Source organism: Bacillus rossius, chromosome 1 (assembly GCF_032445375.1).
Source record: "Bacillus rossius redtenbacheri isolate Brsri chromosome 1, Brsri_v3, whole genome shotgun sequence".
Lineage (NCBI taxonomy): Eukaryota > Metazoa > Arthropoda > Insecta > Phasmatodea > Bacillidae > Bacillus > Bacillus rossius.
Window position 1 is genome coordinate 23175696 of NC_086330.1, and position 23924 is coordinate 23199619.

The following is a 23924-nucleotide window of genomic DNA, read 5'->3' on the forward strand; positions in this document are numbered from 1 at the left end:
GAGTCCAAGTTCCCAACCCCCGCATGGTAGACTCTTTTCTACTCTGTCCAACACTTCATCCAGACCATCCTCTGTCTCCTGTAAACTCCTACACGTAATGCATGCCAATTTGCATCCCGCATGAATGTGCCCAGGGTTTTCCCTGTGTCTATGCAGGTTTTACCTGGGCCCAACCTATCTCTAGTTATAGTCTAGATTTAAGAGTGAGGGGAGTTAGTCATGGCGCCAATCGCTGCCATGGCTGGCCAATCCCCTCCTAGCACATGATGCATGCGACCCTCTCCTTACATGGCTAATCCCAGCATGACTAGGCGTATAGGCTTCGGCCTGAGACGCACCTAGGTCCCTCCCTAACCCGGACTCCTCCAAAATACACTTAGTTTTAGTTAGGTTAGGAAAAAAAAAAAAAAATCGGAAACGGAAGTCGGCCATCGTTCCCCCAAATGTACGAGACTATTCTGTTTTAGCATGGGAAGGAGACCAGCTAGTATAAGAGGGCATGCTTCGAGTCAACAGAAGCAGAACAACTGGGACTTCACCGAGGCAGGCCGCCGCACTGCTCGGACAACATCGTGGAATTGCTGCCGCCTAGAGACCCCGACGGACTTCATATTGGTAAGACCTCTACATGGCATAAACATTGATAGAGACAAGAAAAGGAAGATAGTGTCGTTTTGGAAGCATAAAACTCTGAATTCAAGTCTCAAGTTAGAAGTCGTAATAGGCGAGTGCAAAGGCAACTTCCAGGAGGGCGAGCGAGTGGGGGCTACAGAAACATTTACAGAACATAACACGTAAATGCAAACACTGACGTCGACAGAGAACTACCTACGTAACGAACACCGGCTAATGTACCTGCCGTGGTCACGAGACAAGTTGCTGTGTGAACACTGGTCACGACGGGGATAAGAATACGTGTGATTTGGGGACGGCGAGACTTTTAGTGAACATAATTAAAACTTTAAACCAACTTCTACGGATATGAAATAAGTTATGTACATTGCCTTTGTTCTATTTGTTCAATTGTTTATAATCTTGATGTAAAGCTCACCAAGTAAATCTAAGGCAAACACTGTTGTGATTGACGATGTATGCGGAGCAGTTTGAGCCATGGCAGGCGACTTGATTAAGGGTGTTGCTTTGATAAATTATCAGATTGTTAATTTTTGTATGTTTTGTGTTATAGCCGTCCACGACGAGTATTCAAGCCCACCACTCAGGGGTGCTGCTTCAAAGATCAATGTCAGTTCGAGAACTAGATGAGCTATTTGTTTGTTAGAACCTTGCTGTTAATAAAATGTTGATTTTACGAAATCCTCTGGGCACCTAATTCTGACACACTCGCATCCGTTCTTTCCTGCCTTGTTAGGGTTTCATATTCCTCTAGTGATACCCGCGACAACTGTGAAGCCCGCCGTCTTGACTGGCTTTCAAGGAGCATGCTATGAGCAGCAGTAGTATATAACAGTGCCTCCGGAAACAGGGTCCAGGGGGGAGGTGCGAGGTGCCGAGCCACATCTATGAAAGTGACGTCACGGCGACCATCTTGGATGAGCGTAACGGGACAAGTAGTACCGTGACCTTGACCTTTGACCTTGTCCCGGCGGCCATCTTGGATCCGCCATCTATAAATCGAGCGCCCCACTTATTATATTGAAATTTTCGTCTCTGTCGCCATATTGATTTTTTTCTGTTCTGCTGGAGGCTGCCATCTAGGATACCGTCGACTTTGTTTCTGCTGTTTGTTCATAGATAGCGCCAGCGTCGCTTATGATTTTTTTCTGTTCTACTGGAGGCCGCCATCTTGGATACCGTCGAGTTTGTTTCTGCTGTTCGTTCATAGAGAGCGCCAGCGTCGCTCTGTCTCATCACATAAGGTCGATGTTCCATTACCTACCATAGCTATTATGTCCCTTAACGACATATTAAATTTAATTTTGTATACAAAATACATTGGAAGCGCTGTGATTCGAACCATCGCAGCTCTGATCTCTAGGTTGGAAAACATACGCCTTTAACCGCACGGCCATCGAGACATTTACCAGACTGAGAATTAAATAAGGTATATATAAAAATAACATAAATATTCAGACTTGTAATATTTTTTTTAATTGAAGTAATAATAACACCACCTGTTCGAGACAGAACCACCACCATGTATTAAGACGTAACTGTTGCAATTATCGTTATGGTCGCCATCTTGAAAATCCGTAATTTTTATGTTAGAAAATCGGGAATTTTTTAAAAAAATCATTACAAAATTAATTAATAGAATTAAATAATAAAAATCTCAAAAAACACCCTGGCACTTTTCGTGACGGTCACCATCTTGGATTATATAAATGTTGCATGCTTCGTTACACCCGCCATCTTGGTTGAGTACTATGTCATCGTTACACTTTATGTTACGACCATCATATTAAATCCTATTAATGTTGCATCTTTCGTTACGGTCGCCATCTTGAAAATCTTTATTTATTATCCGATTTTAATGGAAAAAAAATACAAAATTCATCAAAAAATTAACTTATTAGAATTCTGATTGATTATATAGATTCTCGTCCTTGGTTCGAAACCGGTGAGGGCAAAAAAACAGATCCTGCCTCCACAGAAGCCACCTACAGACTGACCTACCACCAATACCAAGGTATACAGGTATATACCGTCAGCTGGTAGGACGACATGTCCACCATCTTGTCTTCATCCGCTGGAGACCACCATCTTGTTTTCGTCTGCTAGAGTGTGCTGATACCATGTTAGTATAATTTTCTGGTCACCATACCTTTGTCCTCAACTGTAGGAATGGAACTTTGACCTTGACCATGAAATTTGACCTTGACCTTGAATTTTGACCTTGAACTTTGACCCTGACCTTGAAATTTGACCTTGACCTTGTCGACCATCATGGATCCGACATTTTATGTTCAGTACATGATACCAGGAGCTACCGCCTGCTAGTGGACATTGACACGATCTTGTTATCAACTGCTAGAGTGTGCTGACGCCATGTTAGTTTAATTCTTACCCGCTAGAGTGCAGTAACAATTTATTATTATTGCTGTGACACCGGTCATCTTTTCATTTGGCCACCATCTTGGAATTGTGTAATTATTTAGCTAGAAATTCGGGAAAAATGCCAAAATTCACCAAAAAAATTGGCAATCAGTCTACAGATTTTTTCGATCCGCTCCTGTCCTTGGTTCGATACTCAATCGATGTAATAAAATTTAATTTTATGTAAAAAATAATTTCAATAAACCAAGATCAAAATTCTTAAAGAGACTTTAAATCCTCTACTACCATCATTCTATAAGCCATCAAGACCAACATCTTGGAAGATTCGCAACAATTAACCTAGAAATTCAGGAAAAAGTTCAAAATTCATTAAATAAATTTGCAAACAATATACCGATTAATTAGGTCGACTAAGGTCCTTGGCACGATCCTGGACGAAGCTAAAAGAAATTTAATTTAAATACCAGAAAAGTGTAAGGTTCAAAAATAAAACACTAAGTTATTTCTCAAACATAATATTTATTACATAATTTCTATCCTACTACAGGATCACTTGCGAATCCAGCAATTTTATAAACATTTATCCCTGCATAGATTTGCAACGACTACTTCTTACCTCCAACAGCTCCAAATGCTCCAACAGCTCCAACAGCTCAAAATGCTCAAAATGCTCCAAATGCTCCAAAGGCTCCAAATGCTCCAACAGCTCCAAATGCCAAATGTGCCAACAGCTCCAAATGCTCCAAAGGCTCCAAATGCTCCAACAGCTCCAAATGCCAAATGCTCCAACCGCTCCAAATGCTCCAAATGCTTCAACAGCTCCAACAGCTCCAAATGCACCAAATGCTCCAAATGCTCCAAATGCTCCAACAGCTCCAAATGCTCCAACAGCTCCAACAGCTACAAATGCACCAATAGCTCCAAATACTCCAAATGCTCCAAATGCTCCAACTGATTTCAATTACTTTTTTTTAATCGAACTTGACATGTTTACATGCATGACTTTATTAGTATACATTTTGGATGTCAGTGGTGACTTTTTTACACCTTTAAGTGATAATTTTTTTTTTAGAATTGAGCTTTCGAGAAATGATAATATCCATTTTGAAAAATATATTAATTTTTCTTCAAGTTTATAGACATGCATTTAATTGAAACCATTATTTTATGTAGCCAGCTTCCCTCAGTTCTTTAAGTATGAAGGATATTTATTTGATGTTCGAATAGTTTCCTGCACAAAGCGAACCATGTAGAAGTCTTAGCTTGTAAACCAATATGTTAGGATCTTCCCATGAGGTACAATCAATCTCTTCTGCTACCTACGTTTATCTTCCTTGTGTGTTTATAATAAATATTATTATCCCTGGTGTCTTCTGTTTCAACACCAACTACAAGGTCACTTTCGTCATCGAGCCAGTGATTATCACAAGCTTGATTAGGATAATTTATTTTGTTACGTCGTTTCCATCGTTTTGGTCTCAGGCCGCCATCACAGTCATCGATCTTGACCGCTTTAGGTGCTTCAGCACAGTACTCAATCATGTCAGTTTTTGATGTGTCAGTACAGTCATCGATCATGTCAGCCTCAGATGTGTCACCACAATCTTCAATCGTGTCAGCTTCAGATGTTTCATCACAGTCTTCAGTCTTGTTAGCTTCAGGTGGTTCTCCATCTTTCACATTTTCATGGAGTCGACTAGATATTGATGTAAATATCTTTTCATTTCTAATGAGGTTGCTACTTTCTTCGTTTGTTTTTAATTTTAAATTATTGTCTTGATCTGATTCTGCTAGCTTGTGAACTTCTCATTGTTGAGCAAAGATAGAGATCTAGTCCAAGCCAGAATTTTTTGTATGTTTTGTAATTTGTGTTTAATTTTTTTAATTTGTTTTGTAATTTATTATAGAAAATGTGTGGTGGTTTTCTCCGTGTGCTCCCGATTATCCATGTGCTGACACATCAAAGGGCTGACATGATTGAGTACTGTGCTGAAGCACCTAAAGCGGTCAAGATCGAAGACTGTGATGGCGGCCTGAGACCAAAACGATGGAAACGATGTAACAAAATTAATTATCCTAATCAAGCTTGTGATAATCACTGGCTCGATGACGAAAGTGACCTTGTAGTTGGTGTTGAAACAGAAGACACCAGGGATAATAATATTTATTATAAACATACAAGGAAGATGAACGTAGCAGAAGAGATTGATTGTACCTCATGGGAAGATCCTAACATATTGGTTGACAGGCTAAGACTTCTACATGGTTCGCTTTGTGCAGGAAACTATTCGAACATCAAAGAAATATCCTTCATACTTAAAAAACTGAGGGAAGCTGGCTACATAAAATAATTGTTTCAATTAAATGCATGTGTATAAACTTGAAGAAAAATTAATATATTTTTCAAAATGGATATTATCATTTCTCGAAAGATCATTTCTAAAAAAAATATATATATATATCACTTAAAGGTGTAAAAAAGTCACCACTGACATCCAAAATGTATACTAATAAAGCCATGCATGTAAACATGTCAAGTTCAATAAAAAAAAAAGTAATTGAAATCAGTTGGAGCATTTGGAGCATTTGGCATTTGGAGCTGTTTGAGCATTAGGAGCCTTTGGAGTATTTGGAGCTGTTGGAGCATTTTGAACTGATGGAGCTGTTGGAGCATTTGGAGCCTTTGGAGCCTTTGGAGCATTTGGAGCATTTGGAGCTGTTGGAAGCATTTGGAGCATTTGGAGCAGTTGGAGCATTTGGCATTTGGAGCTGTTGGAGAATTTAGAGCCTTTGGAGCATTTGGAGCTGTTGGCACATTTGGCATTTGGAGCAGTTAGAGCATTTGGAGCCTTTGGAGCATTTGGAGCTGTTGGAGCATTTGGAGCTAATGGAGCTGTTGGAGCTGTTGGAGCTGTTGGAGCTGTTGGAGCATTTGGAGCAGTTGGAGCTAAGAAGTAGTCGTTGAATGTCTATGCAGGGATAAATGTTTATAAGATTGCTGGCTTTCGCAAGTGATCCTGTATAGGATAGAAATTATGTAATAAATATTATGTTTGAGAAATAACTTACAGTGTTTTATTTTCGAACCTTATACTTTTCTGGTATTTAAATTAAATTTATTTTAGCTTCTTCCAGGATCGTGCCAAGGACCTTAGTTGACCTAATTAATCAGTATATTTTTTGAAAATTTATTTAATGAATTTTGAACTTTTTCCTGAATTTCTAGATTAATTATTACGAATTTTCCAAGATGTTGGTCTTGATTGCTTACAGAATGATGGTAGTAGAGGATTAAAGTCTCTTTATGAATTTTGAACATAGTTTGTTGAAATTATTATTTTTTACATAATATTAAATGTTATTATATCGATCGAGTATCGAACCAAAGACAGGAGCGGATCGAATCAACCTGTAGACTGATTGCAAATTTTTTTGATGAATTTTGGCATTTTTCCCGAATTTCTAGCTAAATAATTACACAATTCCAAGATGGTGGCCAAATGAAAAGATGACCGGTGTCACAGCAATAATAATAAATTACTACTGCACTCTAGCGGGTAAGAATTAAACTAACATGGCGTCAGCACACTCTAGCAGTTGATAACAAGATCGTGTCAATGTCCACTAGCAGGCGGTAGCTCCTGGTATCATGTACTGAACATAAAATGTCGGATCCATGATGGTCGACAAGGTCAAGGTCAAATTTCAAGGTCAGGGTCAAAGTTCAAGGTCAAAATTCAAGGTCAAGGTCAAATTTCATGGTCAAGGTCAAAGTTCCATTCCTACAGTTGAGGACAAAGGTATGGTGACCAGAAAATTATACTAACATGGTATCAGCACACTCTAGCAGACGAAAACAAGATGGTGGTCTCCAGCGGATGAAGACAAGATGGTGGACATGTCGTCCTACCAGCTGACGGTATATACCTGTATACCTTGGTATTGGTGGTAGGTCAGTCTGTAGGTGGCTTCTGTGGAGGAAGGATCTGTTTTTTTGCCCTCACCGGTTTCGAACCAAGGACGAGAATCTATATAATCAATCAGAATTCTAATAAGTTAATTTTTTGATGAATTTTGTATTTTTTTTCCATTAAAATCGGATAATAAATAAAGATTTTCAAGATGGTGACCGTAACGAAAGATGCAACATTAATAGGATTTAATATGATGGTCGTAACATAAAGTGTAACGATGACATAGTACTCAACCAAGATGGCGGGTCTAACGAAGCATGCAACATTTATATAATCCAAGATGGTGACCGTCATGAAAAGTGCCAGGGTGTTTTTTGAGATTTTTATTATTTAATTCTATTGATTAATTTTTTAATGATAATTTAAAAAAAATTCCCGATTTTCTAACATAAAAATTACGGATTTTCAAGATGGCGACCGTAACGATAATTGCAACAGTTACGTCTTAATACATGGTGGTGGTTCTGTCTTGAACAGGTGGTGTTATTATTATTTCAATTTTAAAAAAATTATAAGTCCGAATATTTATGTTATTTTTATATATACCTTATTTAATTCTCAGTCTGGTAAATGTCTCGATGGCCGTGCGGTTAAAGGCGTATGTTTTCCAACCTAGAGATCAGAGCTGCGATGGTTCGAATCACAGCGCTTCCAATGTATTTTGTATAAAAAATTAAATTTAATATGTCGATAAGGGCCATAATAGCTATGGTAGGTAATGGAACATCGACCTTATGTGATGAGACAGAGCGACGCTGGCGCTCTCTATGAACGAACAGCAGAAACAAACTCGACGGTATCCAAGATGGCGGCCTCCAGTAGAACAGAAAAAAATCAAGAGCGACGCTGGCGCTATTTATGAACAAACAGCAGAAATAAGTCGACGGTATCCTAGATGGCAGCCTCCAGCAGAACAGAAAAAAATCAATATGGCGACAGAGACGAAAATTTCAATATAATGAGTGAGGCGCTCGATTTATAGATGGCGGATCCAAGATAGCCGCCGGGGTCAAGGTCATAGGTCAAAGTCACGGTACTACTTGTCCCGTTACGCTCATCCAAGATGGTCGCCGTGACGTCACTTTCAGAGATGTGGCTCGGCACCTTGCACCTTCCCCTGGGCCCTGTTTCCGGAGGCACTATTATATACTACTAGCAGCACACAAGTTTTCGAGTGGTTTGGACACTTTGAACATGGTGAGATGAGTGCTGAATACCAGGATCTTCATCATTTTTTTGTCTGTCACTTTATAAAATGTCTTTTCTAAATCTATAAAGATGGCATGTACCTGTTTGCCCTCATCTCACCTCCACCAAGTCCTCCAGCAGCCCAACCATATAATTTTCACAGGAGAAACCTCCTTCTATCCCTATAGTAGTCCTATCCATCACTTCTGACTCGCTATCCCTCACCTCCACTTCTGGTTACCTGCTATCTTCCCCCTCTGCACATCATGACTTTCCTTATCCCTTGAGATTTAACCCTTCTCTAGTTTTTCCTCTTCCAATAACCTTTGTTTTCGCTGATGCATCTCTGTATTTCCATGTCCCTATCTTTTTCTGAATTTATTCTCTTAAGTGTTTCCTTCTTTACTTCCTCGTGCAGCTCCTGCTCCATTACCTTTCTTCCCCCCCCCCACCTTTTTTTTCTCTTTTTGCTCCTCACTGTTGAAACCCCCAAACATGATTCTGGATGTCGAACATATTTCCCTCCAGCAAATTCACTATTTATCCTAGCTTCTTTACTTATGCTCCATTTTCTCCTCCCACATTTTACTCCCCACCCTCAACGAGTCCACTTCCCCACTTCCCTTATGTTGCCACTTATTAGTCCCTCCAGGTTTCTCTCTCACCCAGGTAGTTCCCTTTCACATTTCACTTCCATCTGCCCCACTCCTGTCTCATTTCCTTTCCTCCCTCCACAATTTTTCCATTTAAAATTTCCTTTAGCCAGTCCTGCATCTTCCTATGTATGGTTATCACTACTACTCCTAATCTCATTATCTCCTGCCCCTCATGGTACTCTCTCTCCCTTCGAGCCCCTCATTGATGCTTGTGTTTATATTGATGTCGTCCGGCCGAAGGCCACCCCAAAGCCCGACCTGCAACCACCAGTATCCGACCCTGCTAATGGAACGCACCCCTAGCCATGGCCCACCCGAGTCAGACGAGCCCCTGAGGACCAGGTAGAACCTAGGGCCATGCATAATTAATCAAACACCTAGACCCCAACTCATTAAAATCAACACCGAACAGTACTTCTGGTAAATATAGTCATTCAAACCAAATATTTTTCGTTACGTTAACTCCCCGTGCGTCCCCAGTCCTTTTACAGTGTAGGGCCTAACCCAGCCGCTTAAGTTTTAAACTCCCAGCAGGAGACATTAGGCGGGGCAGTCCACTTTACGGCATGGGTCGACTCCTGTTAACAATGATCTTTTGCTAAGGTCGAGTGCACAGGCACCGACGACAACTACGAGTAAACTTTGTGTCTAGTTTAACTGTGGGCCGCTATTCCCACGAGTGAATCTGGACGCCGCCCAGTTAACCATTTTTGGGATTGGCCACTTCCAATCAACCTCGACTGGCATGAGGGCGTAACATAGTGACAGTGCATCAGAGCATTCATATTAGACTAACTGTAACTTTGTAAGGTAATTCTTTGTGCGGCATGCAAGTGTAGTGCAAGTGTAGTTTGTGACTGTAATAATTCACCTAATTAAACTGCCACCCCGCACCCCCCATTCGCGACTTGCTAACAGTCATCTAAATCTCGAGTTCGTGTCTGTTATTGAACTGAGCACCCCTACACCAGCTAGGGGCCCCTCCATCCACGAACTCCGCCAACAGTCCTAGCGGGCCACGCAGGGGCAACGCACCCACAAGACCCACCATTGGTTAGCCAATGAGCTAGCCTGGCGCCCTCACGGAAAGTAATTTCAATAAGAGCCAATTTACCGCTAGGATACACGCCCGGTCTCGAACACGAGAACCCGGACGACGGCTATATAGTTGTCCTTTCCTTATACATGACCATTGTCTGTTTCCTGCCTCGCCAACTCCTTGCCATACAGTTCCACTAACCTACTGACGCCGACCGCCGGTGCTCCCTCTGGTTCGCACAGGCCGTTATGTCACAACAACACTTACTCTTAAGTGCCTCGAACACGCCCGAGCGTGATGTCCGCCGAGTGTGTAAAAGTGCGCCGCGACGAACACCCAAGCGACGACAGTGCCCGGCTGGGTGTGGCAATGTGCCTAATTAAATATGTAATTATTCTGTTAAAACAAAAACAATCATATTAATAACAATTAAAAGAGAATTAATTCAAGGGAAATTATGTCCAATTGTTCTATAATCATATATTGTGAAATATTTCATTTAAGTCCAAAACTGGTCGGAGCTGTTTTCCTGCGCTGCACGTGTTGAGGCGCGAGGCCACAAGGCGGTCTCGAGTTCAGTTACCATCGGGAGCTCGCAGGGGTCGGACGCTCCGCGAATGCAGAGCCATCAACTTTCGCGCTACATCCACGTCTCAGCAATAGTGTAAGTTCTTAAAATCCTTTTACCAGCTCTGCGCCGACCCCACCCAGTCACACGATATTTCGTGCGACTCTTCACTAATTAATTTTATGTGCCGTCACCCGCGGTCTCGTGATCTAGACCCGGGGCGGTCCTAGTGGTTTTCAGTGGCTCTTAAAGAAATCTCTAGCGGGCGCCAGGTTAATTCCAGGATTAACCGAGGTGGTCGTGGGTTTTTGCCCCTGCGTCTTTCACTAGGATCGTCGGCTGTTGATGGTGGAAGGGAGTCCCTGCTTTTAATACGCACTGGCCCTAAACAGTGTAGAGGACTGTTTCCTAACTGTTCAGGGGGCGACTAAGAAATAAAGAAAACGTTATTTAGGTGCTGGTTTTTAATCCCGCATCTCACAAAGTGTGGATGGGCACAAGTTACACAATTACACTTGACAAATACGCTGACACTACACACACTCGCACTGAATAATTAATTACGTGTTACGTTGCGGCACTTGCAAATAAGATCCCTACATGGGTTTGTGGGTCGTCGAAGAGTTTGAGTGGGTTAACGGCCACTCCCATGATGAACTGGAACTAGCTTCGTGCCCGGGCTCCGCCTGCGCTAGCACCACATGCGCCGCGGTTACGCCCTCCGGCCCAGCTGCCCACGCAGCGACCGAGGCGGCATCCGCCTACGCCGACACTCCATGCACCACGGCGCCGCCTCCCGGCCCAGCTGCCCACGCAGCGACCGAGGCGGCGTCCGCCTGCGCCAGCACCTCATACGCCGCCGGTGCTAAGGTGCCACTTGCCATGGGATCGCGTGTCGAGGGGTGCCGGCTGTGCTAGGGGGTCGTCGTACCGCGGGAGCGGGAACACGGGGCAGAGACGGGCTTCCACTGGGGGGGGGGGGGGGGGCATTTGACGTCGTACCGACCATGACCGTTAAGCCCATGCTCCGCACCGCCAGTACCGTATCCCGTTTTCGGAGCGCGCCCCTTGCCTAGTCGGATAGAGTCTTGCGAGCGCCTCGTGCGTGACCCCAATAGACGTAATGAAATTTAAAGGTACGGAACCCCGGAGGCTCGAACCCACAATTCAATTAAGTGAAAAGCCATTAGTACGAAATTACTAATTACCCGACATGTAATAAGTGTGTCGTAGCCACTCTGGGCGAGTACACCACGCACGGAGCAGACAACAAACCTCATTAACAGTCACTGCGGCCACTGGCCTTAATTAAAATGCCCGTGACTATGATCAAGTCAGACTAGGAGAAATCCCTCTAAAACAATTCGCAGTGGGACAATATTTTAGTATATTTTACAGTCGCCAACTTGATGTCACAATTTGAATAATTAAATACATTAAAACCATTGTTAAGCCTTAAGCACCCAATTACCAGGTGCTACATTTTAATTGGGCACCTGGAACATGTTTTAACTGGTAATAGAGTAAATTCAATTAATATAAGTTTTTTGACACCGACTCACAAAGAAGTGAATGTTTCTCTTCCTTGCGAGGCGGCCATGTTCGGCAGTCTCCAACCACTCCGCGCCGGGAACAGACGTGTGTCCGTGGGCAGCATTCAAGTTTCTTTCATTGATTATTTTTATTCTGTACTACATCTTCAAATTTAAAACCTTTTGTTAATTCACTGCTGCCCACGTCGACTCGGCGCGTATTTTGCGGAACCGTGGCTATCCCGACCGTCTTCAGTGTGATACCGCGCTACGTATCGTATCATAGAACGTACGGTACTGACCGACTCCAACGTAAGTGTTTTTATTTAAGGATGCCGTGCATATGCCTGCCGGCTGCACACACGTAAGTGTTTCTCCGAACTTAGGAGCCCGCACATAGAGCCCCCCAGCACCCGTTAACTTTTGGCGCAGGCCGTCTCCAGCGAGCATCGACCCACGTCCCGCGAGACTGCCGCGGTAACCATTAGTGTCGCGTTGTGTTGTGGTTTTTTTTGTGTGTTAATTGTGTAACCGCTAGACGTCGCCAAGTTTTGGTAAGAGTTTTTGTAGCGGGACTAAATCAAAGGTAATTCTCACGAACTCGTGTACAATAATTTTCCGTAGTCTCCCGTCCTCCACACGGCCGAGCGGCCTTCACAGTCAAGGGAGAACCATTCAGGTTAGATTCAAGCTGTGTACCTGGCGGGGCATGCGGGGGCAGAGTACCCACGACCCAACATCAACGGCCTAACAGCCCGCTAGCCTGGCGCCCCTCCGGACAACAGCAGCATCGCGTCGCCCGTAGCGCCCGTCAGGTACCCCCCGGACCTTTCACAGAGGTCGGGTAACGGCAACCTGTGTGAGTCGCGGGCCCACGAAGGTAATATTAAGAGACAAGTCTTTAAGTTTGTAGTCGGCAGGCGTCTGCTCGACGAATTATATTAAGTTCTGTTCGCAGGAGTCGGCCCGGACCGTAAAGTGACTGCGTCGCGAACTGTTGTTGCGCGACGAGCAAAAATTAACGAGGCCGGGTTAAGCCCTGCACCGGAAAAGGGCACGGGGGCACGCGGGGAGAGGGAAAATAGGTTTTAATGAATTATGATATTTACCAGTATGAAGAATCAGGAGCACAAAAGTTGAAGTCTCCCCGCGTGATCACACGTCCGCCCCGGCCCGTGAGTAAAACTTTACTGCCGCTTTGTGCCGGCTTGGGAGGGGAGGAAGCGTCATGACGCGCCGACTTTCTAATGTGCCGTGATTCCAAATTTATAATTATAATTAGGCATTATTATTTCTAGAACCCTCGTAACTTAATGACATATGTCTGAATTAGTTGGCGGAAGGCCTATAATAATAATACATAATAAAATTGAGATTAATAATATTTGAAAATAGAAAGTCAAGCTGGAGACTGTCTGCCACTTGTTGACTACTCCAGTGGCTATTTGCAGGTGAAAACAGGGAGGTTAATTAGGTTGATTTATGCTGTGGTTAATTATTGGCGGAAGGCCGCAAGGGATGTTCCGAACGTTTATTAATTGCGGTTTCCCACGGGGAAAACCGCTGCACCCCTACGACGCACTTTCACACTTAAGGGTTGTTTTGTTAATTAAAAAACACTTAATTACTCGCAGTAATTAATGAAGCATAAGAGCTGTTTGGTGGATTAGGCATATGGGCGTAATCTGTTTAAACATTCACCGGCGTCGACGGCTCGCTTGACTCACGTGACCTGGGCTAGGGTTGCGTTCCGTTAGCGGGGTTTAATACTGGCGGGTGGAGGCCGGGCTTTATGGCCTTCGGACGGACGACGACATATCCCAACAGGGAACTTTGCATTTTCTACGTAATTTCGTGTCCAGAGATTAAGGACAGCGTAATTGAGTTACGCAGTTTCGGCTTCACAGCCAATTAATTGTTATTATCGAAGACTCGTAGCAACATGTGTCGAATTCTTACTCGCTAACTTTCGCCTGTTAACTTTCATCGTCTGTAAATGTGTAACTTGTAATGTGTAATATAACCGAGTAATTTCTGATTAATAAGTGTGCCGTCGTCCGGGGTCTCGGGCTCGAGTCCCGGTGCGGCGCCTAGCGGGAATGGCGGTTGTCGAGATAGTGTTTCTGGGTGGGCGCCAGACTAGCTCTGTTTCTAGTCGATAGGTGGGTCGTGGGGTCGGTTGCCCTGCGTGACCCACTAGGACCATCGGCGGTGTTGTGTGGGTTATGAGGAATTCCCTACTTGGCGGTGGTTGGGAATTGTATGGTTAATTAATCAGACGCTGAAGGGATGTAACATATGACATGTGTCGTTTATTCATGCGACTGTGGTTTTGGTGTAATACTGTTGATTACACGCCACGTCGTACAGAAAGTGACGTCACACAATACACAAGTTACACAATTACACAAAGTTAGTCTGAAAGTTACGTAATAAGACGTGGCACAAGTTCACAAAAAATGTTACGCGAAGGTGCGTTGCACAAGTTTATTAAATGTTACGCGGTGGCGCGTCGCACAAATTTACAAAAGAAAACGTTCCAGATTCAAGGCATCGCACAAAGTTACTAAATATTACTTATTAGTGTGGCACTAGGCGGTTCTGAGCCTGGTTACTCAAAAGAGGGTTGAGGGCGATTGGAGGCGGCCAATCCCGTATATCAATGTCTCGAGGCGGTGTTCGCGTCCACTGTAGTGGAACGCGGACCGCAGCTAAATTCGCTCAAGTTCCCTTACGGGGTGGTGTCAGCGCCGGAGCGACTGGATTTAGTTAAAGTTCTGTTCTTCGGGAGGCGGCCCGTGCCGTATGCTGTAACTACCCCGCAGACCAAGTGTGGTGCAGGGGGTTTTAAAAGTTATGCGGCCGGATTAAGTCCTGGACCGAAAATTGGACCGAGTACGCACGGAGAGATAAGTAAAAAGAGGTTTCGAGGAAGTGACTATAATTACCAGAAGTGAGTTCAATGCAGACAATGGATGATGTTTCTCCGTGGGACGTGCGTCCGCCCCGGTCCACGAGTCGCACTGTACTAGCGTGATGTCATGGCGCCCGGCCGAGGCTCGGTGGCCCTCGCGCCAGGGTTGACCTCATTATGTTAGTTTCTAATGTGACACGTTAAGAAGAGATTTTAAGTGTGACGTCGTACCGACCATGGCCTTTAAGCCCGTGCTCCGCACCGCCAGTACCGTATCCCGTTTTCGGAGCGCGCCCCTTGCCCAGCCGGATTGAGTCAGGCGAGCGCCTCGGGCGTGACCCCAATAGACAACAAACCAAATTAACAGTCACCGCGGCCACTGGCCTTAATTAAAATGCCCGTGACTGTCGGAATAGGAGAAGTCCCTCTAAAACAATTCACAGTGGGACAACATGGTAGTAAATTTACAGTCGCCAACTTGATGTCACTTTTTAAATAATTAAATACATTAAAACTATTGTTAAGCCTTAAGCACCAATTACCAGGTGCTACATTTTAATTGGGCACCTGGAACATGTTTTAACTGGTAATATAGTAAATTAAATTAATATAAGTTTTTTGACGCCGACTCACAAAGAAGAGAAAGTTTCTCTTCCTTGCGAGGCGGCCATGTCCGGCAGTCTCGAACCACTCCGCGCCGGGAACAGACGTGTGTCCGTGGGTAGCATCCAAGTTTCTTTCATTTTATTACTTTTTATTCTGTACTAATTCTTTAAATTTAAAACCTTTTGTTAATTCACCGCTGCCCACGTCGACTTGGCGCGTATTTTGCGGAGCCGGGCCTATCCCGACCGTCTTCAGTGTGATACCGCGATACGTATCGTAGCACAAAACGTACGGTACTGGCCGACTCCAGCGAAAGTGTTTTTACTTAAGGACGCAGTGCATATGCCTGCCGGCTGCACACACGTAAGTGTTTCGCCGAATTTAGGAGCCCGCTCATAGAGCACCCCCTGCACCCATTAATGTTCGGCGCTGGCCGTCTCCATCGAGCATCGACCCGCGTCCCGCGAGACTGCCGCGGTAACCATTAATGTCGCGTAGCGTTATGTTTTTTCTGTATTAATCGTGTAACGGCTAGACGTCGCCAAGTGTTGGTGAGAGTGTTTTGTAGCGGGACTAAATTAAAGGTAATTGTCACCAACTCGTGTATACTAATTTTCCGGAGTCTCCCGTCCTCCACACGGCCGAGCGGCCTTCACAGTCAAGAGAGAACCATTCAGGGTAGATTCAAGCCGTGTACCTGGCGGGGCACGCGGGGGCAGAGTACCCACGACCCAACATCAACGGCCTAGCAGTCCGCTAGCCTGGCGCCCCTCCGGACAACAAGAGCATCGCGACGCCTGTAGCGCCCGTCAGGTACCCCTCGGGCTTTTCACATAGGCCGGGTGACGGCAAGGGCGCTAATTTCCTACATTAATTATTAAGGCTAAATTAACATCACTCGTCCCTTCTACAAGTTGGAGTTAGTATGTTTACGAATTATGTCCTCTAAATTATACGTCACACCAGCGACTGTTCGTCTCTTGCCGGACTTCTCTGGTGGGGGTTAATAACGAACACAAGGGGTTAATAATTATGCCACATGGTTAATTAACTAATCTAGGCAGAAGGCCGCCAGGGGGACATTCACACACGTATCGACGTATTTACACACGTGAGTGCCCGGGCACTCCTACGTCGCACTTTCGTTAATCAACTTTTAATTTATGCATAATATTGTTTAATATTCTGTGTTTGTTTTTGCAACGTGGTCGGCTGTAATGTCGGTCTGTTTATTAGGGGGCCGGGTTCTACCTTTGTTGCTGGTGGCTCGCCTGACTCGGGTGGGCCATGGCTAGGGGCGCGTTCCGTTAGCGGGGTTGAATACTGGCGGTTGCAGGTTGGGCTTTAGGGTGGCCTTCGGTCGGACGACGTCAAGTGACTGTAACGTGTATGATTCCAGCGTACTGGGTTACGTACTTTTCGGGACCTCAATATTTCGCGACAGGTTAGATTGCAAATAACTTTGGAACATCCTTTTGTATGTGCTGTTTTCCATGTTAACGTAACTGCCTGTAGAAGCTCTTGCAACACAGGAGATCTGTGACTATCCGCCGCACCTTACACATTTATAATCGGCCACTGTATAAGTCCGTGTACACCACTTTGCAACCTATCCTGGTCGCGCGTACCATTTACGTCAGAAAACAGACGCGGCCAATACCTGGACCAATAAGTGTATCCGCTCTGAATAAAGTGCAGTGTCGTGTCAATTCGTTTACCAGTTATTTATAAGGCGTCCTGGGTGGCCTGAACAGCCCGGGTAGGTTTCGAATCGCGACGCGCTCCTGCCTGTAGCCACAAGGCCGAACTCCCGTTAAAATCCCTGAGATCTATTTCAACATTAATAATCACTCAAATACTTAGACATGCAGCGGGAGTGGCGTCACTACATCCTTCCCTAGCTGTTTGTACTCAGCTCAACTAATTCCTTCACATTTGGTGTGATACCAGTCCCCACACCCATCACGCTGAATTACTTGTTCTTTTCCCCTCCGCACTTTTTTTACACCCCTCGGCCAGTCTGTACTAGTATAAAATATGGTAATAGGAAAATATGGGTAACTCAGGCCAAGGTGAAGAGTGAGACAATTGACCGCATTGCTTTCAAGCTATTTTACACTCCACGCTGCTAGATGTTTCACGAACTTTAAAATGTAGGTACACTTCACACAATTGTGTTCGCTGGCATCACTTGTCTCGCGTATTTTCTGTAACAATATTAGCCAGTAGTTTAATTAATATTGTTTATTGTATCTATGGAAAAAATGTCCCTCGTGTTTATTAAATTTATCAGTGTGTATTTGGATTATTAAGTTAAGAACTTCATAGCATGAATGCAAACGCTTCTCTACCTAATTAATCTTATTTCGATAGAATGTTAAACAGAACGGATTATACGAAATTTGTAATTTTGTACTTGACGAATACTGAGAGATTACGTGTGTTTGCAATGAATGTTTATTTTTACCCAAGCTAACATGCAAGTCATAATGCGTTATATTGTGCATTTTGTTTAGGTGAATATTACAATTTTCTCTCACGTAGAAAAAAAGTATGGCAGGTTCACTGTTAAGGGGACCATTTACTTGCTTCACTTCTAAATCCAATTCTGGAACGGTATTTTTTCTGCATGGTTCAGGTATGATTATTTTCATGTTTAAAGTTTTAAATTAATTTTATGGGTTATGTTTGTTCTTTGCTTCAGAATAAAAAATTCTAGCATAAATTTAACATATTAGTAGTCATTTTAATAATTCTGCTCGTGCATTGGACCACTGAACTGTGATAACCAGGAATTTTTAGGCAACTCCAAAGGGACAGCTGTTCATTAATAAACAACAGAACTGTTTGTATTCGTAAGAGCCAGCCTGAAGAGTGTACAAGTTGGCAATCATGTAACAATGAACTGTTTGAAGGAGGCAATGGGAAACCTCTAGCAAACATGCCAACTCATGTATTTTATTGGTACATAAAAATTTACATGTTTGATTAGGAGCACCCCATTTTATTAATGAAGGGGAATGGGTAGTTTCTTAAAAGTCATGATATTTTTTTTTGAGAAATTATATAAAACATCTGGAAACATTTTAGAAACCTACTAATTTTATTTTACTCTCATGCAAAACTGCATTTTAAAATTCCTACCAGATTTTGAAATAATACAATGTTGCTGACTTGACTTAACCAACTTTCCACTCTCAAAACATTCATATTTACAAGCAGAAAAAAAAATTAAAACTTTTAACTACCTATAAATGAAATCAAAGAATGTTGACAAAACTTGGAAAGTAATTGACTCTCCTAAAAAAAGCTTTTTCCAATTTTGATTTTTCAATTAAAGCTACTACTCTAGAAAATTACTGGGAAATGATACTGTCAACCGTGTTTTCGCAGTTGTAATGTCGACAAGATGTTAACCCATTCATTCATTGATTCATGGAGAAGCACAAAGCCTGTTCACATGCATGTAATCTGCAAATTGCAGTTAGCCTAATATTTTATAAGCTAAACTGTTCTCAGGAAATTGAGGTTTGGCTTTATAGTACACTAATACTAAGTACTGTACTTATTTATTGACCGTAAGTCACAACTATGCTGACTAGCATAAAAACAGTGCAACCAGGGGCGTATGTAGGTGAAATCCTAAAAAAACTATTTCCCGTCAACAAAAGGAAAGAATTTGAATGCTAACGGCAGGCAAAGAGGGTTTCCCTCATTAACCCTCCCCCCCACCCTACCCACAAAATATAATTCTGCATAGGTATGCTCCAGAGTGTAACTGCCCATAGTACCAGTGCATTTAAAGATGAAGGCCTTCCTGATACCTGATAGTCCTGGTGAAGATGGGGAGGGAGTGGAAAAGGATTGAGGGAAAGATACTCATACTGGATGTGAGAAGAGGAAAGGACTTGAAAAAGAGGCTTCAGTAATTGGGTGAGTAGGGGGGGACTCCTTGCCACGGGCGGAAGCCCAATATCTCAACTGTAATAATTTATAAATCAAGTAGATGCTTTGTAATGCACAAGTTGAATGTGCAGAAGTGTAGTTAGTGTCACATTTTTTTTAACTAATTGCTTCCAACTGTTTGTGCTAAGTAAAAAAAAAAATTGTAATTATGTACGATGACCGTTTTAGGAGATAGTGGCGAAGGGGTCAAGACATGGATCAAAGGCCTGTTGAAGACTGATGAAGTCATCCCTCACATGCGTGTGGTATTCCCCACTGCTCCACTGAGGCCGTACACTTATCTTGGTGGTGAGGTAAAGATTTTTATTTCTCAAAGACTGCACCTGTTATTTATTTACTTCCTCAATTTTCAATTGTTTGTATGAAGACCATGTTTGTATCTGATAATTGCACTTATTCTGCAGCTCATAGTTTAGTATTAAATTCTGCCCATGCTAAACATCTTTGCAAATAAAAATTGATGATGTAGTTGTGTATTTTTTCTAATGCTTTTGTCCTTCTGGCTGAAGTTCATTAAACAGTTAATACTATAAAGTTTCCCTTTGTCTTTGTGAACTTCGGTTCGCAACAACCACGAAGATGGCAGCATTGTGGTTTTAACACATTTTTGTTCCTTGATTTCTGTCACATTCAAAAAAATTAATTCCTCCAAATGTTGATACTGAGAGCTAAGATGTCACTTATTTCAATCTATTAAAAAAAATTAAATTATTAACAAAAAAAGTCATCGACAGTGAGAATCAAAACCAGAGCGTCTGAGCAGCAAGAAAGTACGTTACAACCTAGGCCACTGTGCCTTTTGTCAGAGTGAAACATAACTAGTACATGAACTGTGTTTAAAAATTTTCAAAGGCTTTTTTCTCGAAATTGCCTGGCCAGTTATCATTTTAAGGGGTCAACACCCTAAAGATATATTACAAATACACAGTCACAGTGTGGATTATGTAATTTTTAGTATATTTTATAAGTTATAAGTAAAAATGTTATTTTGTTAGTATAATGTCAGTTACGGGACGAAGTTAGACTTACAATTTTGTATCATTTCTGACTATGCTCTTTCGTCGTGTGGCCTACTCAATAATTTATCTGATTCTAAATCAGACATTATTTCTTCTAAGGTTTTCACACATCTGAGAGCTGCATACATCTGGCCTGTAGCGAACTGTTCGTTTCCTAGGTCTATAACAGCTTTATCAAGTTTAGTGCCCTGTAACTTGTGCACCATGACTGCCCAACTTAGAATCAAAGAACATTTGGCACTCAACATGTCCATATACTTTAGTTGCCAGAAATGTTGCAACAATAGGAGTTATATATACGAGTGATATATTTATGATTCTTAGCTGACCTGGAATTCTTCAGCTAACTTCAGCGTTGGTAATAAACCTCCGCAGTTATTGTCATCTATTGGAATGACAATGTTTGGTGGCGTCTTTCCATAAGTGGCTATTTCACAAGACTCATCTACAGCGTTTATGGTGTAAAACCTGTTTGTTTTTCTTTTTTTTTTTTTTTTTACGCATTTGCTGCTGTCATGGTATTGTTGTAAGGATCCACTTGTTTCATGGTGGAATAGTTTCGAACTGCTAAAGATATTCTGCGATGTTCACATAGCAGTGGCATCTGATTGTTAGTTAACTCACCAACTCACAAATTAATTAACAGATTATATATGTGTGTGTGTGTTTTTAAACTTAACACTGAGGCTGTAGTATTTGAGTCATCTGGCATAGGGCAGGAATGTCAGTATTTTCTAATATAAATGTTAGCTACCTTAATGTAATGATAAGGAGAAAGTTACTAATTGTGTTTTTAGCATTAAGAAGAAATTAAGTATTTTCATTAAAATATTTTTGGATGGTTGGTAAGATAAAATTGTACAAAATTAAGTCCTTTACTAAAGATTTACAATGTTTTCTTTCTTTTTTATTAGCTCTCAAATGTGTGGTTTGATCGAATCGCACTTTCTCCGTCAGTAGAAGAGCACCATGAGACCATTAACAAAATGGCAGATGAGCTCATAATGAGCATTGAAAATGAAGTTGCAACAGGCGTTCCACTGAATAGAATAGTAGTTGGTAATTATAAAAAGATTATTTTGAGTCTTACGAAAATAACAAAGCCATACTTTTAAAGACTCTTTAAGTTTCATACCTAGTTTTTCTAGAGCATCTGTGTTAAGTTTGTTTTTGATTTAGTTATTTTGAAAATATATTGTACAGTACCCACTCCAAAAGTATTTTGGCTTTGCATGATGGTGCTGATTCATGGAGAGCATTGTCTCATATTGATGTTAATGCTTTCCTTTTATCTTTCTCTTCTTAGTTCCCAAATAATCATTAATTAATTAATCATTATTTTCACATCTTTGTGTAGTTTTAATGTTCTTTTCCTTTCATATATATATTTGTTTCAGGTGGTTTTTCAATGGGGGGTGCTATGGCCATGCACATTGGTTACAGATACCTGCCAGGTTTAGCAGGAGTTTTTGCGCTCTCTTCTTTTCTTAATGACAAGTCTTCAGTGTATGAGGTGTGTATCAAGGGTGAGATTATCACTGCAGAAAGTTGTGTGTGATTTTTAATGATTGCCAGTTGGGTGATTTGCCATCATCCTCATGTGAAGGGATTATGTCAGCATCAGGTTCATGTAAGTACTAGGCCTGTGTGAATATTCAAAATTTTCAAATAATGATAATAAACTATTCATATTCAGTTCGACCTAGAATACTAACACTTTGAAATAACAAATATTTGTTTGCTTACAAATATTTGACATAGCATACGTTGTGAGTTTGTCGTATACCAACATTCATTGTTGAGATTGTCATTTGTGTGATATAAATATCCTTTTTGATATTTAATGGGACTTCATAATCAAAAATATGACCCATAAGTGATGTTTTAAACGTGCAATAAGTATTCAAAGTTTTTTGATTTTTTTTCCCCCCGCTAATGTCTTGCTAAGTAACAGAAAAATTATTTGCACAATTCAAAACAAGGCATATTTTTCATTTCAAACTTAAAAACAAAATATTATTTGTATTCATTTTGTCACATCAGAAGTGGGGAAAAATATATATACGTCAACAACTATGGACAACGCCACGTTCACGGACACTCCATTTCGATGGCCATTTAAAGAAGTAAATGTTATAGTTTCAACGGCGGATAAATTAGTAGTTATAATCAATCTAACACCATGTGATACAGTAGCAGCTTACTTGCTATATGAATCTATGATTAAACAGACGTTGCAACTCAAAAATATATTAAAAAATGTAAATAATGGTTTAAGATTCCAGATGAAATTAACAGAAATTGTGTTTATAATATTGATGAACTAAAATATAATTGAATTTTCTTACACACACACACGTGTGCACGCATGCACACGCACACGCGTGAAAAATTAAAATAAAATAATAACATTACAGATTTAAACAAAATAGCTATACTTGGTGATATAGCCTTACAGACATTCAACAATGCAGTTTTTTCACAAGTGTTGCTATAGTTATAGAAGTCAGAAATGCAGATTCAAGAAGTGATTAAGGCAAAAATAATTTAAAACGTGATCATAATTTGACAAATGAAAATGATCTGTTTTTAATAATTTTTAACCAATGGTTAAAATGAAATATTAATATTTTAAAATAATCTCATGACATGCAGATATCAAATAAAGATTGTCATCTCAGAATAGTTAACTACATGATGTGTATTATAGGTCCCATTTTTTACTGTGTAAAAAGTTAGTTATTATTAAATAATGAAACCGGAATATTTTACGAAGTGCATTTGCATTTGCTTTCTTAAAATTTCAATATTTTTTTTTTCTTTCAAAATTGTAAATGTGGTGATAATTTTTCCCAGCACTTGAAGAATAGCGACAAAGGAATGCAGTTCCCTCCTCTTTACATGTGCCACGGTAGCCGTGACACACTGGTGCCGCCCAGCTGGGGCAAAGACACGCATGACCGGCTGTGCGAGTTGGGAGTTGGAGCTCAGTTCCACGTGGTGCGGAATGCGTTCCACGAACTGACTGGTGGCGAACTGAGACAGCTCTTTGACTGGATATCCACCCGTGTTCCGCCACCTTGACGCTGCTCAGGCTCGTTCTCGACGGCACGGAAGCAGACACATGTCACCCAGTGGGGTAGATGAATCAAGTATCACACGTGGACACGAAAGCTTACCGATTACATGCAACGAAGATGATCGGCACCTAATGTTTTTGTTTATGTGAAAGCCTGTGAGGAATAGTAGATAAGTATTTTTTCACAGTATTTGTTTTAATTTTTAATGCGTTAAAAGTTGTTAAAATTTTACCATTTTATATAATTATTTTGTGGTATATTTTCATTGTGTGTTAATGTCCAAATATGATTATATTCTTGCCTTAAAAATTATTTTGAGAGAGTAACTTTCTTTAGTATAAACTTTCTTGACCTTTAAAATTTAATT

General features: G+C 41.6%; 1 protein-coding gene across 2 annotated transcripts; it reads left to right on the top strand.

Moving 5' to 3' along the window:
• Positions 1–17716: 17716 nt before the first annotated feature.
• On the top strand, positions 17717–23869 carry LOC134533072 (lysophospholipase-like protein 1). Of its 2 annotated transcripts, none has more exons than XM_063370284.1 (5): positions 17717–18130; positions 19627–19751; positions 21392–21536; positions 21875–21990; positions 23334–23869. In XM_063370284.1, exons 1-5 carry the CDS (start codon positions 18046–18048, stop codon positions 23559–23561), a joined length of 699 nt encoding a protein of 232 aa, XP_063226354.1. In that variant the 5' UTR covers positions 17717–18045; the 3' UTR covers positions 23562–23869. The 2 variants fall into 2 exon arrangements, with proteins under 2 accessions (XP_063226354.1, XP_063226363.1); XM_063370293.1 differs by having other exon boundaries at positions 17752–18008.
• Positions 23870–23924: the final 55 nt, after the last annotated feature.

What these genes read in the sequence shown, in the direction of transcription:
- LOC134533072 (XM_063370284.1), top strand. Translation starts at nt 18,046, where the DNA reads ATGGCAGGTTCACTGTTAAGGGGACCATTTACTTGCTTCACTTCTAAA. An exon ending in ACACTTATCTTGGTGGTGAG is followed by an intron (nt 19,752 to 21,391) that starts GTAAAGATTTTT and finishes CTTTTTTATTAG; the next exon opens with CTCTCAAATGTGTGGTTTGA. An exon ending in ACAAGTCTTCAGTGTATGAG is followed by an intron (nt 21,991 to 23,333) that starts GTGTGTATCAAG and finishes AATTTTTCCCAG; the next exon opens with CACTTGAAGAATAGCGACAA.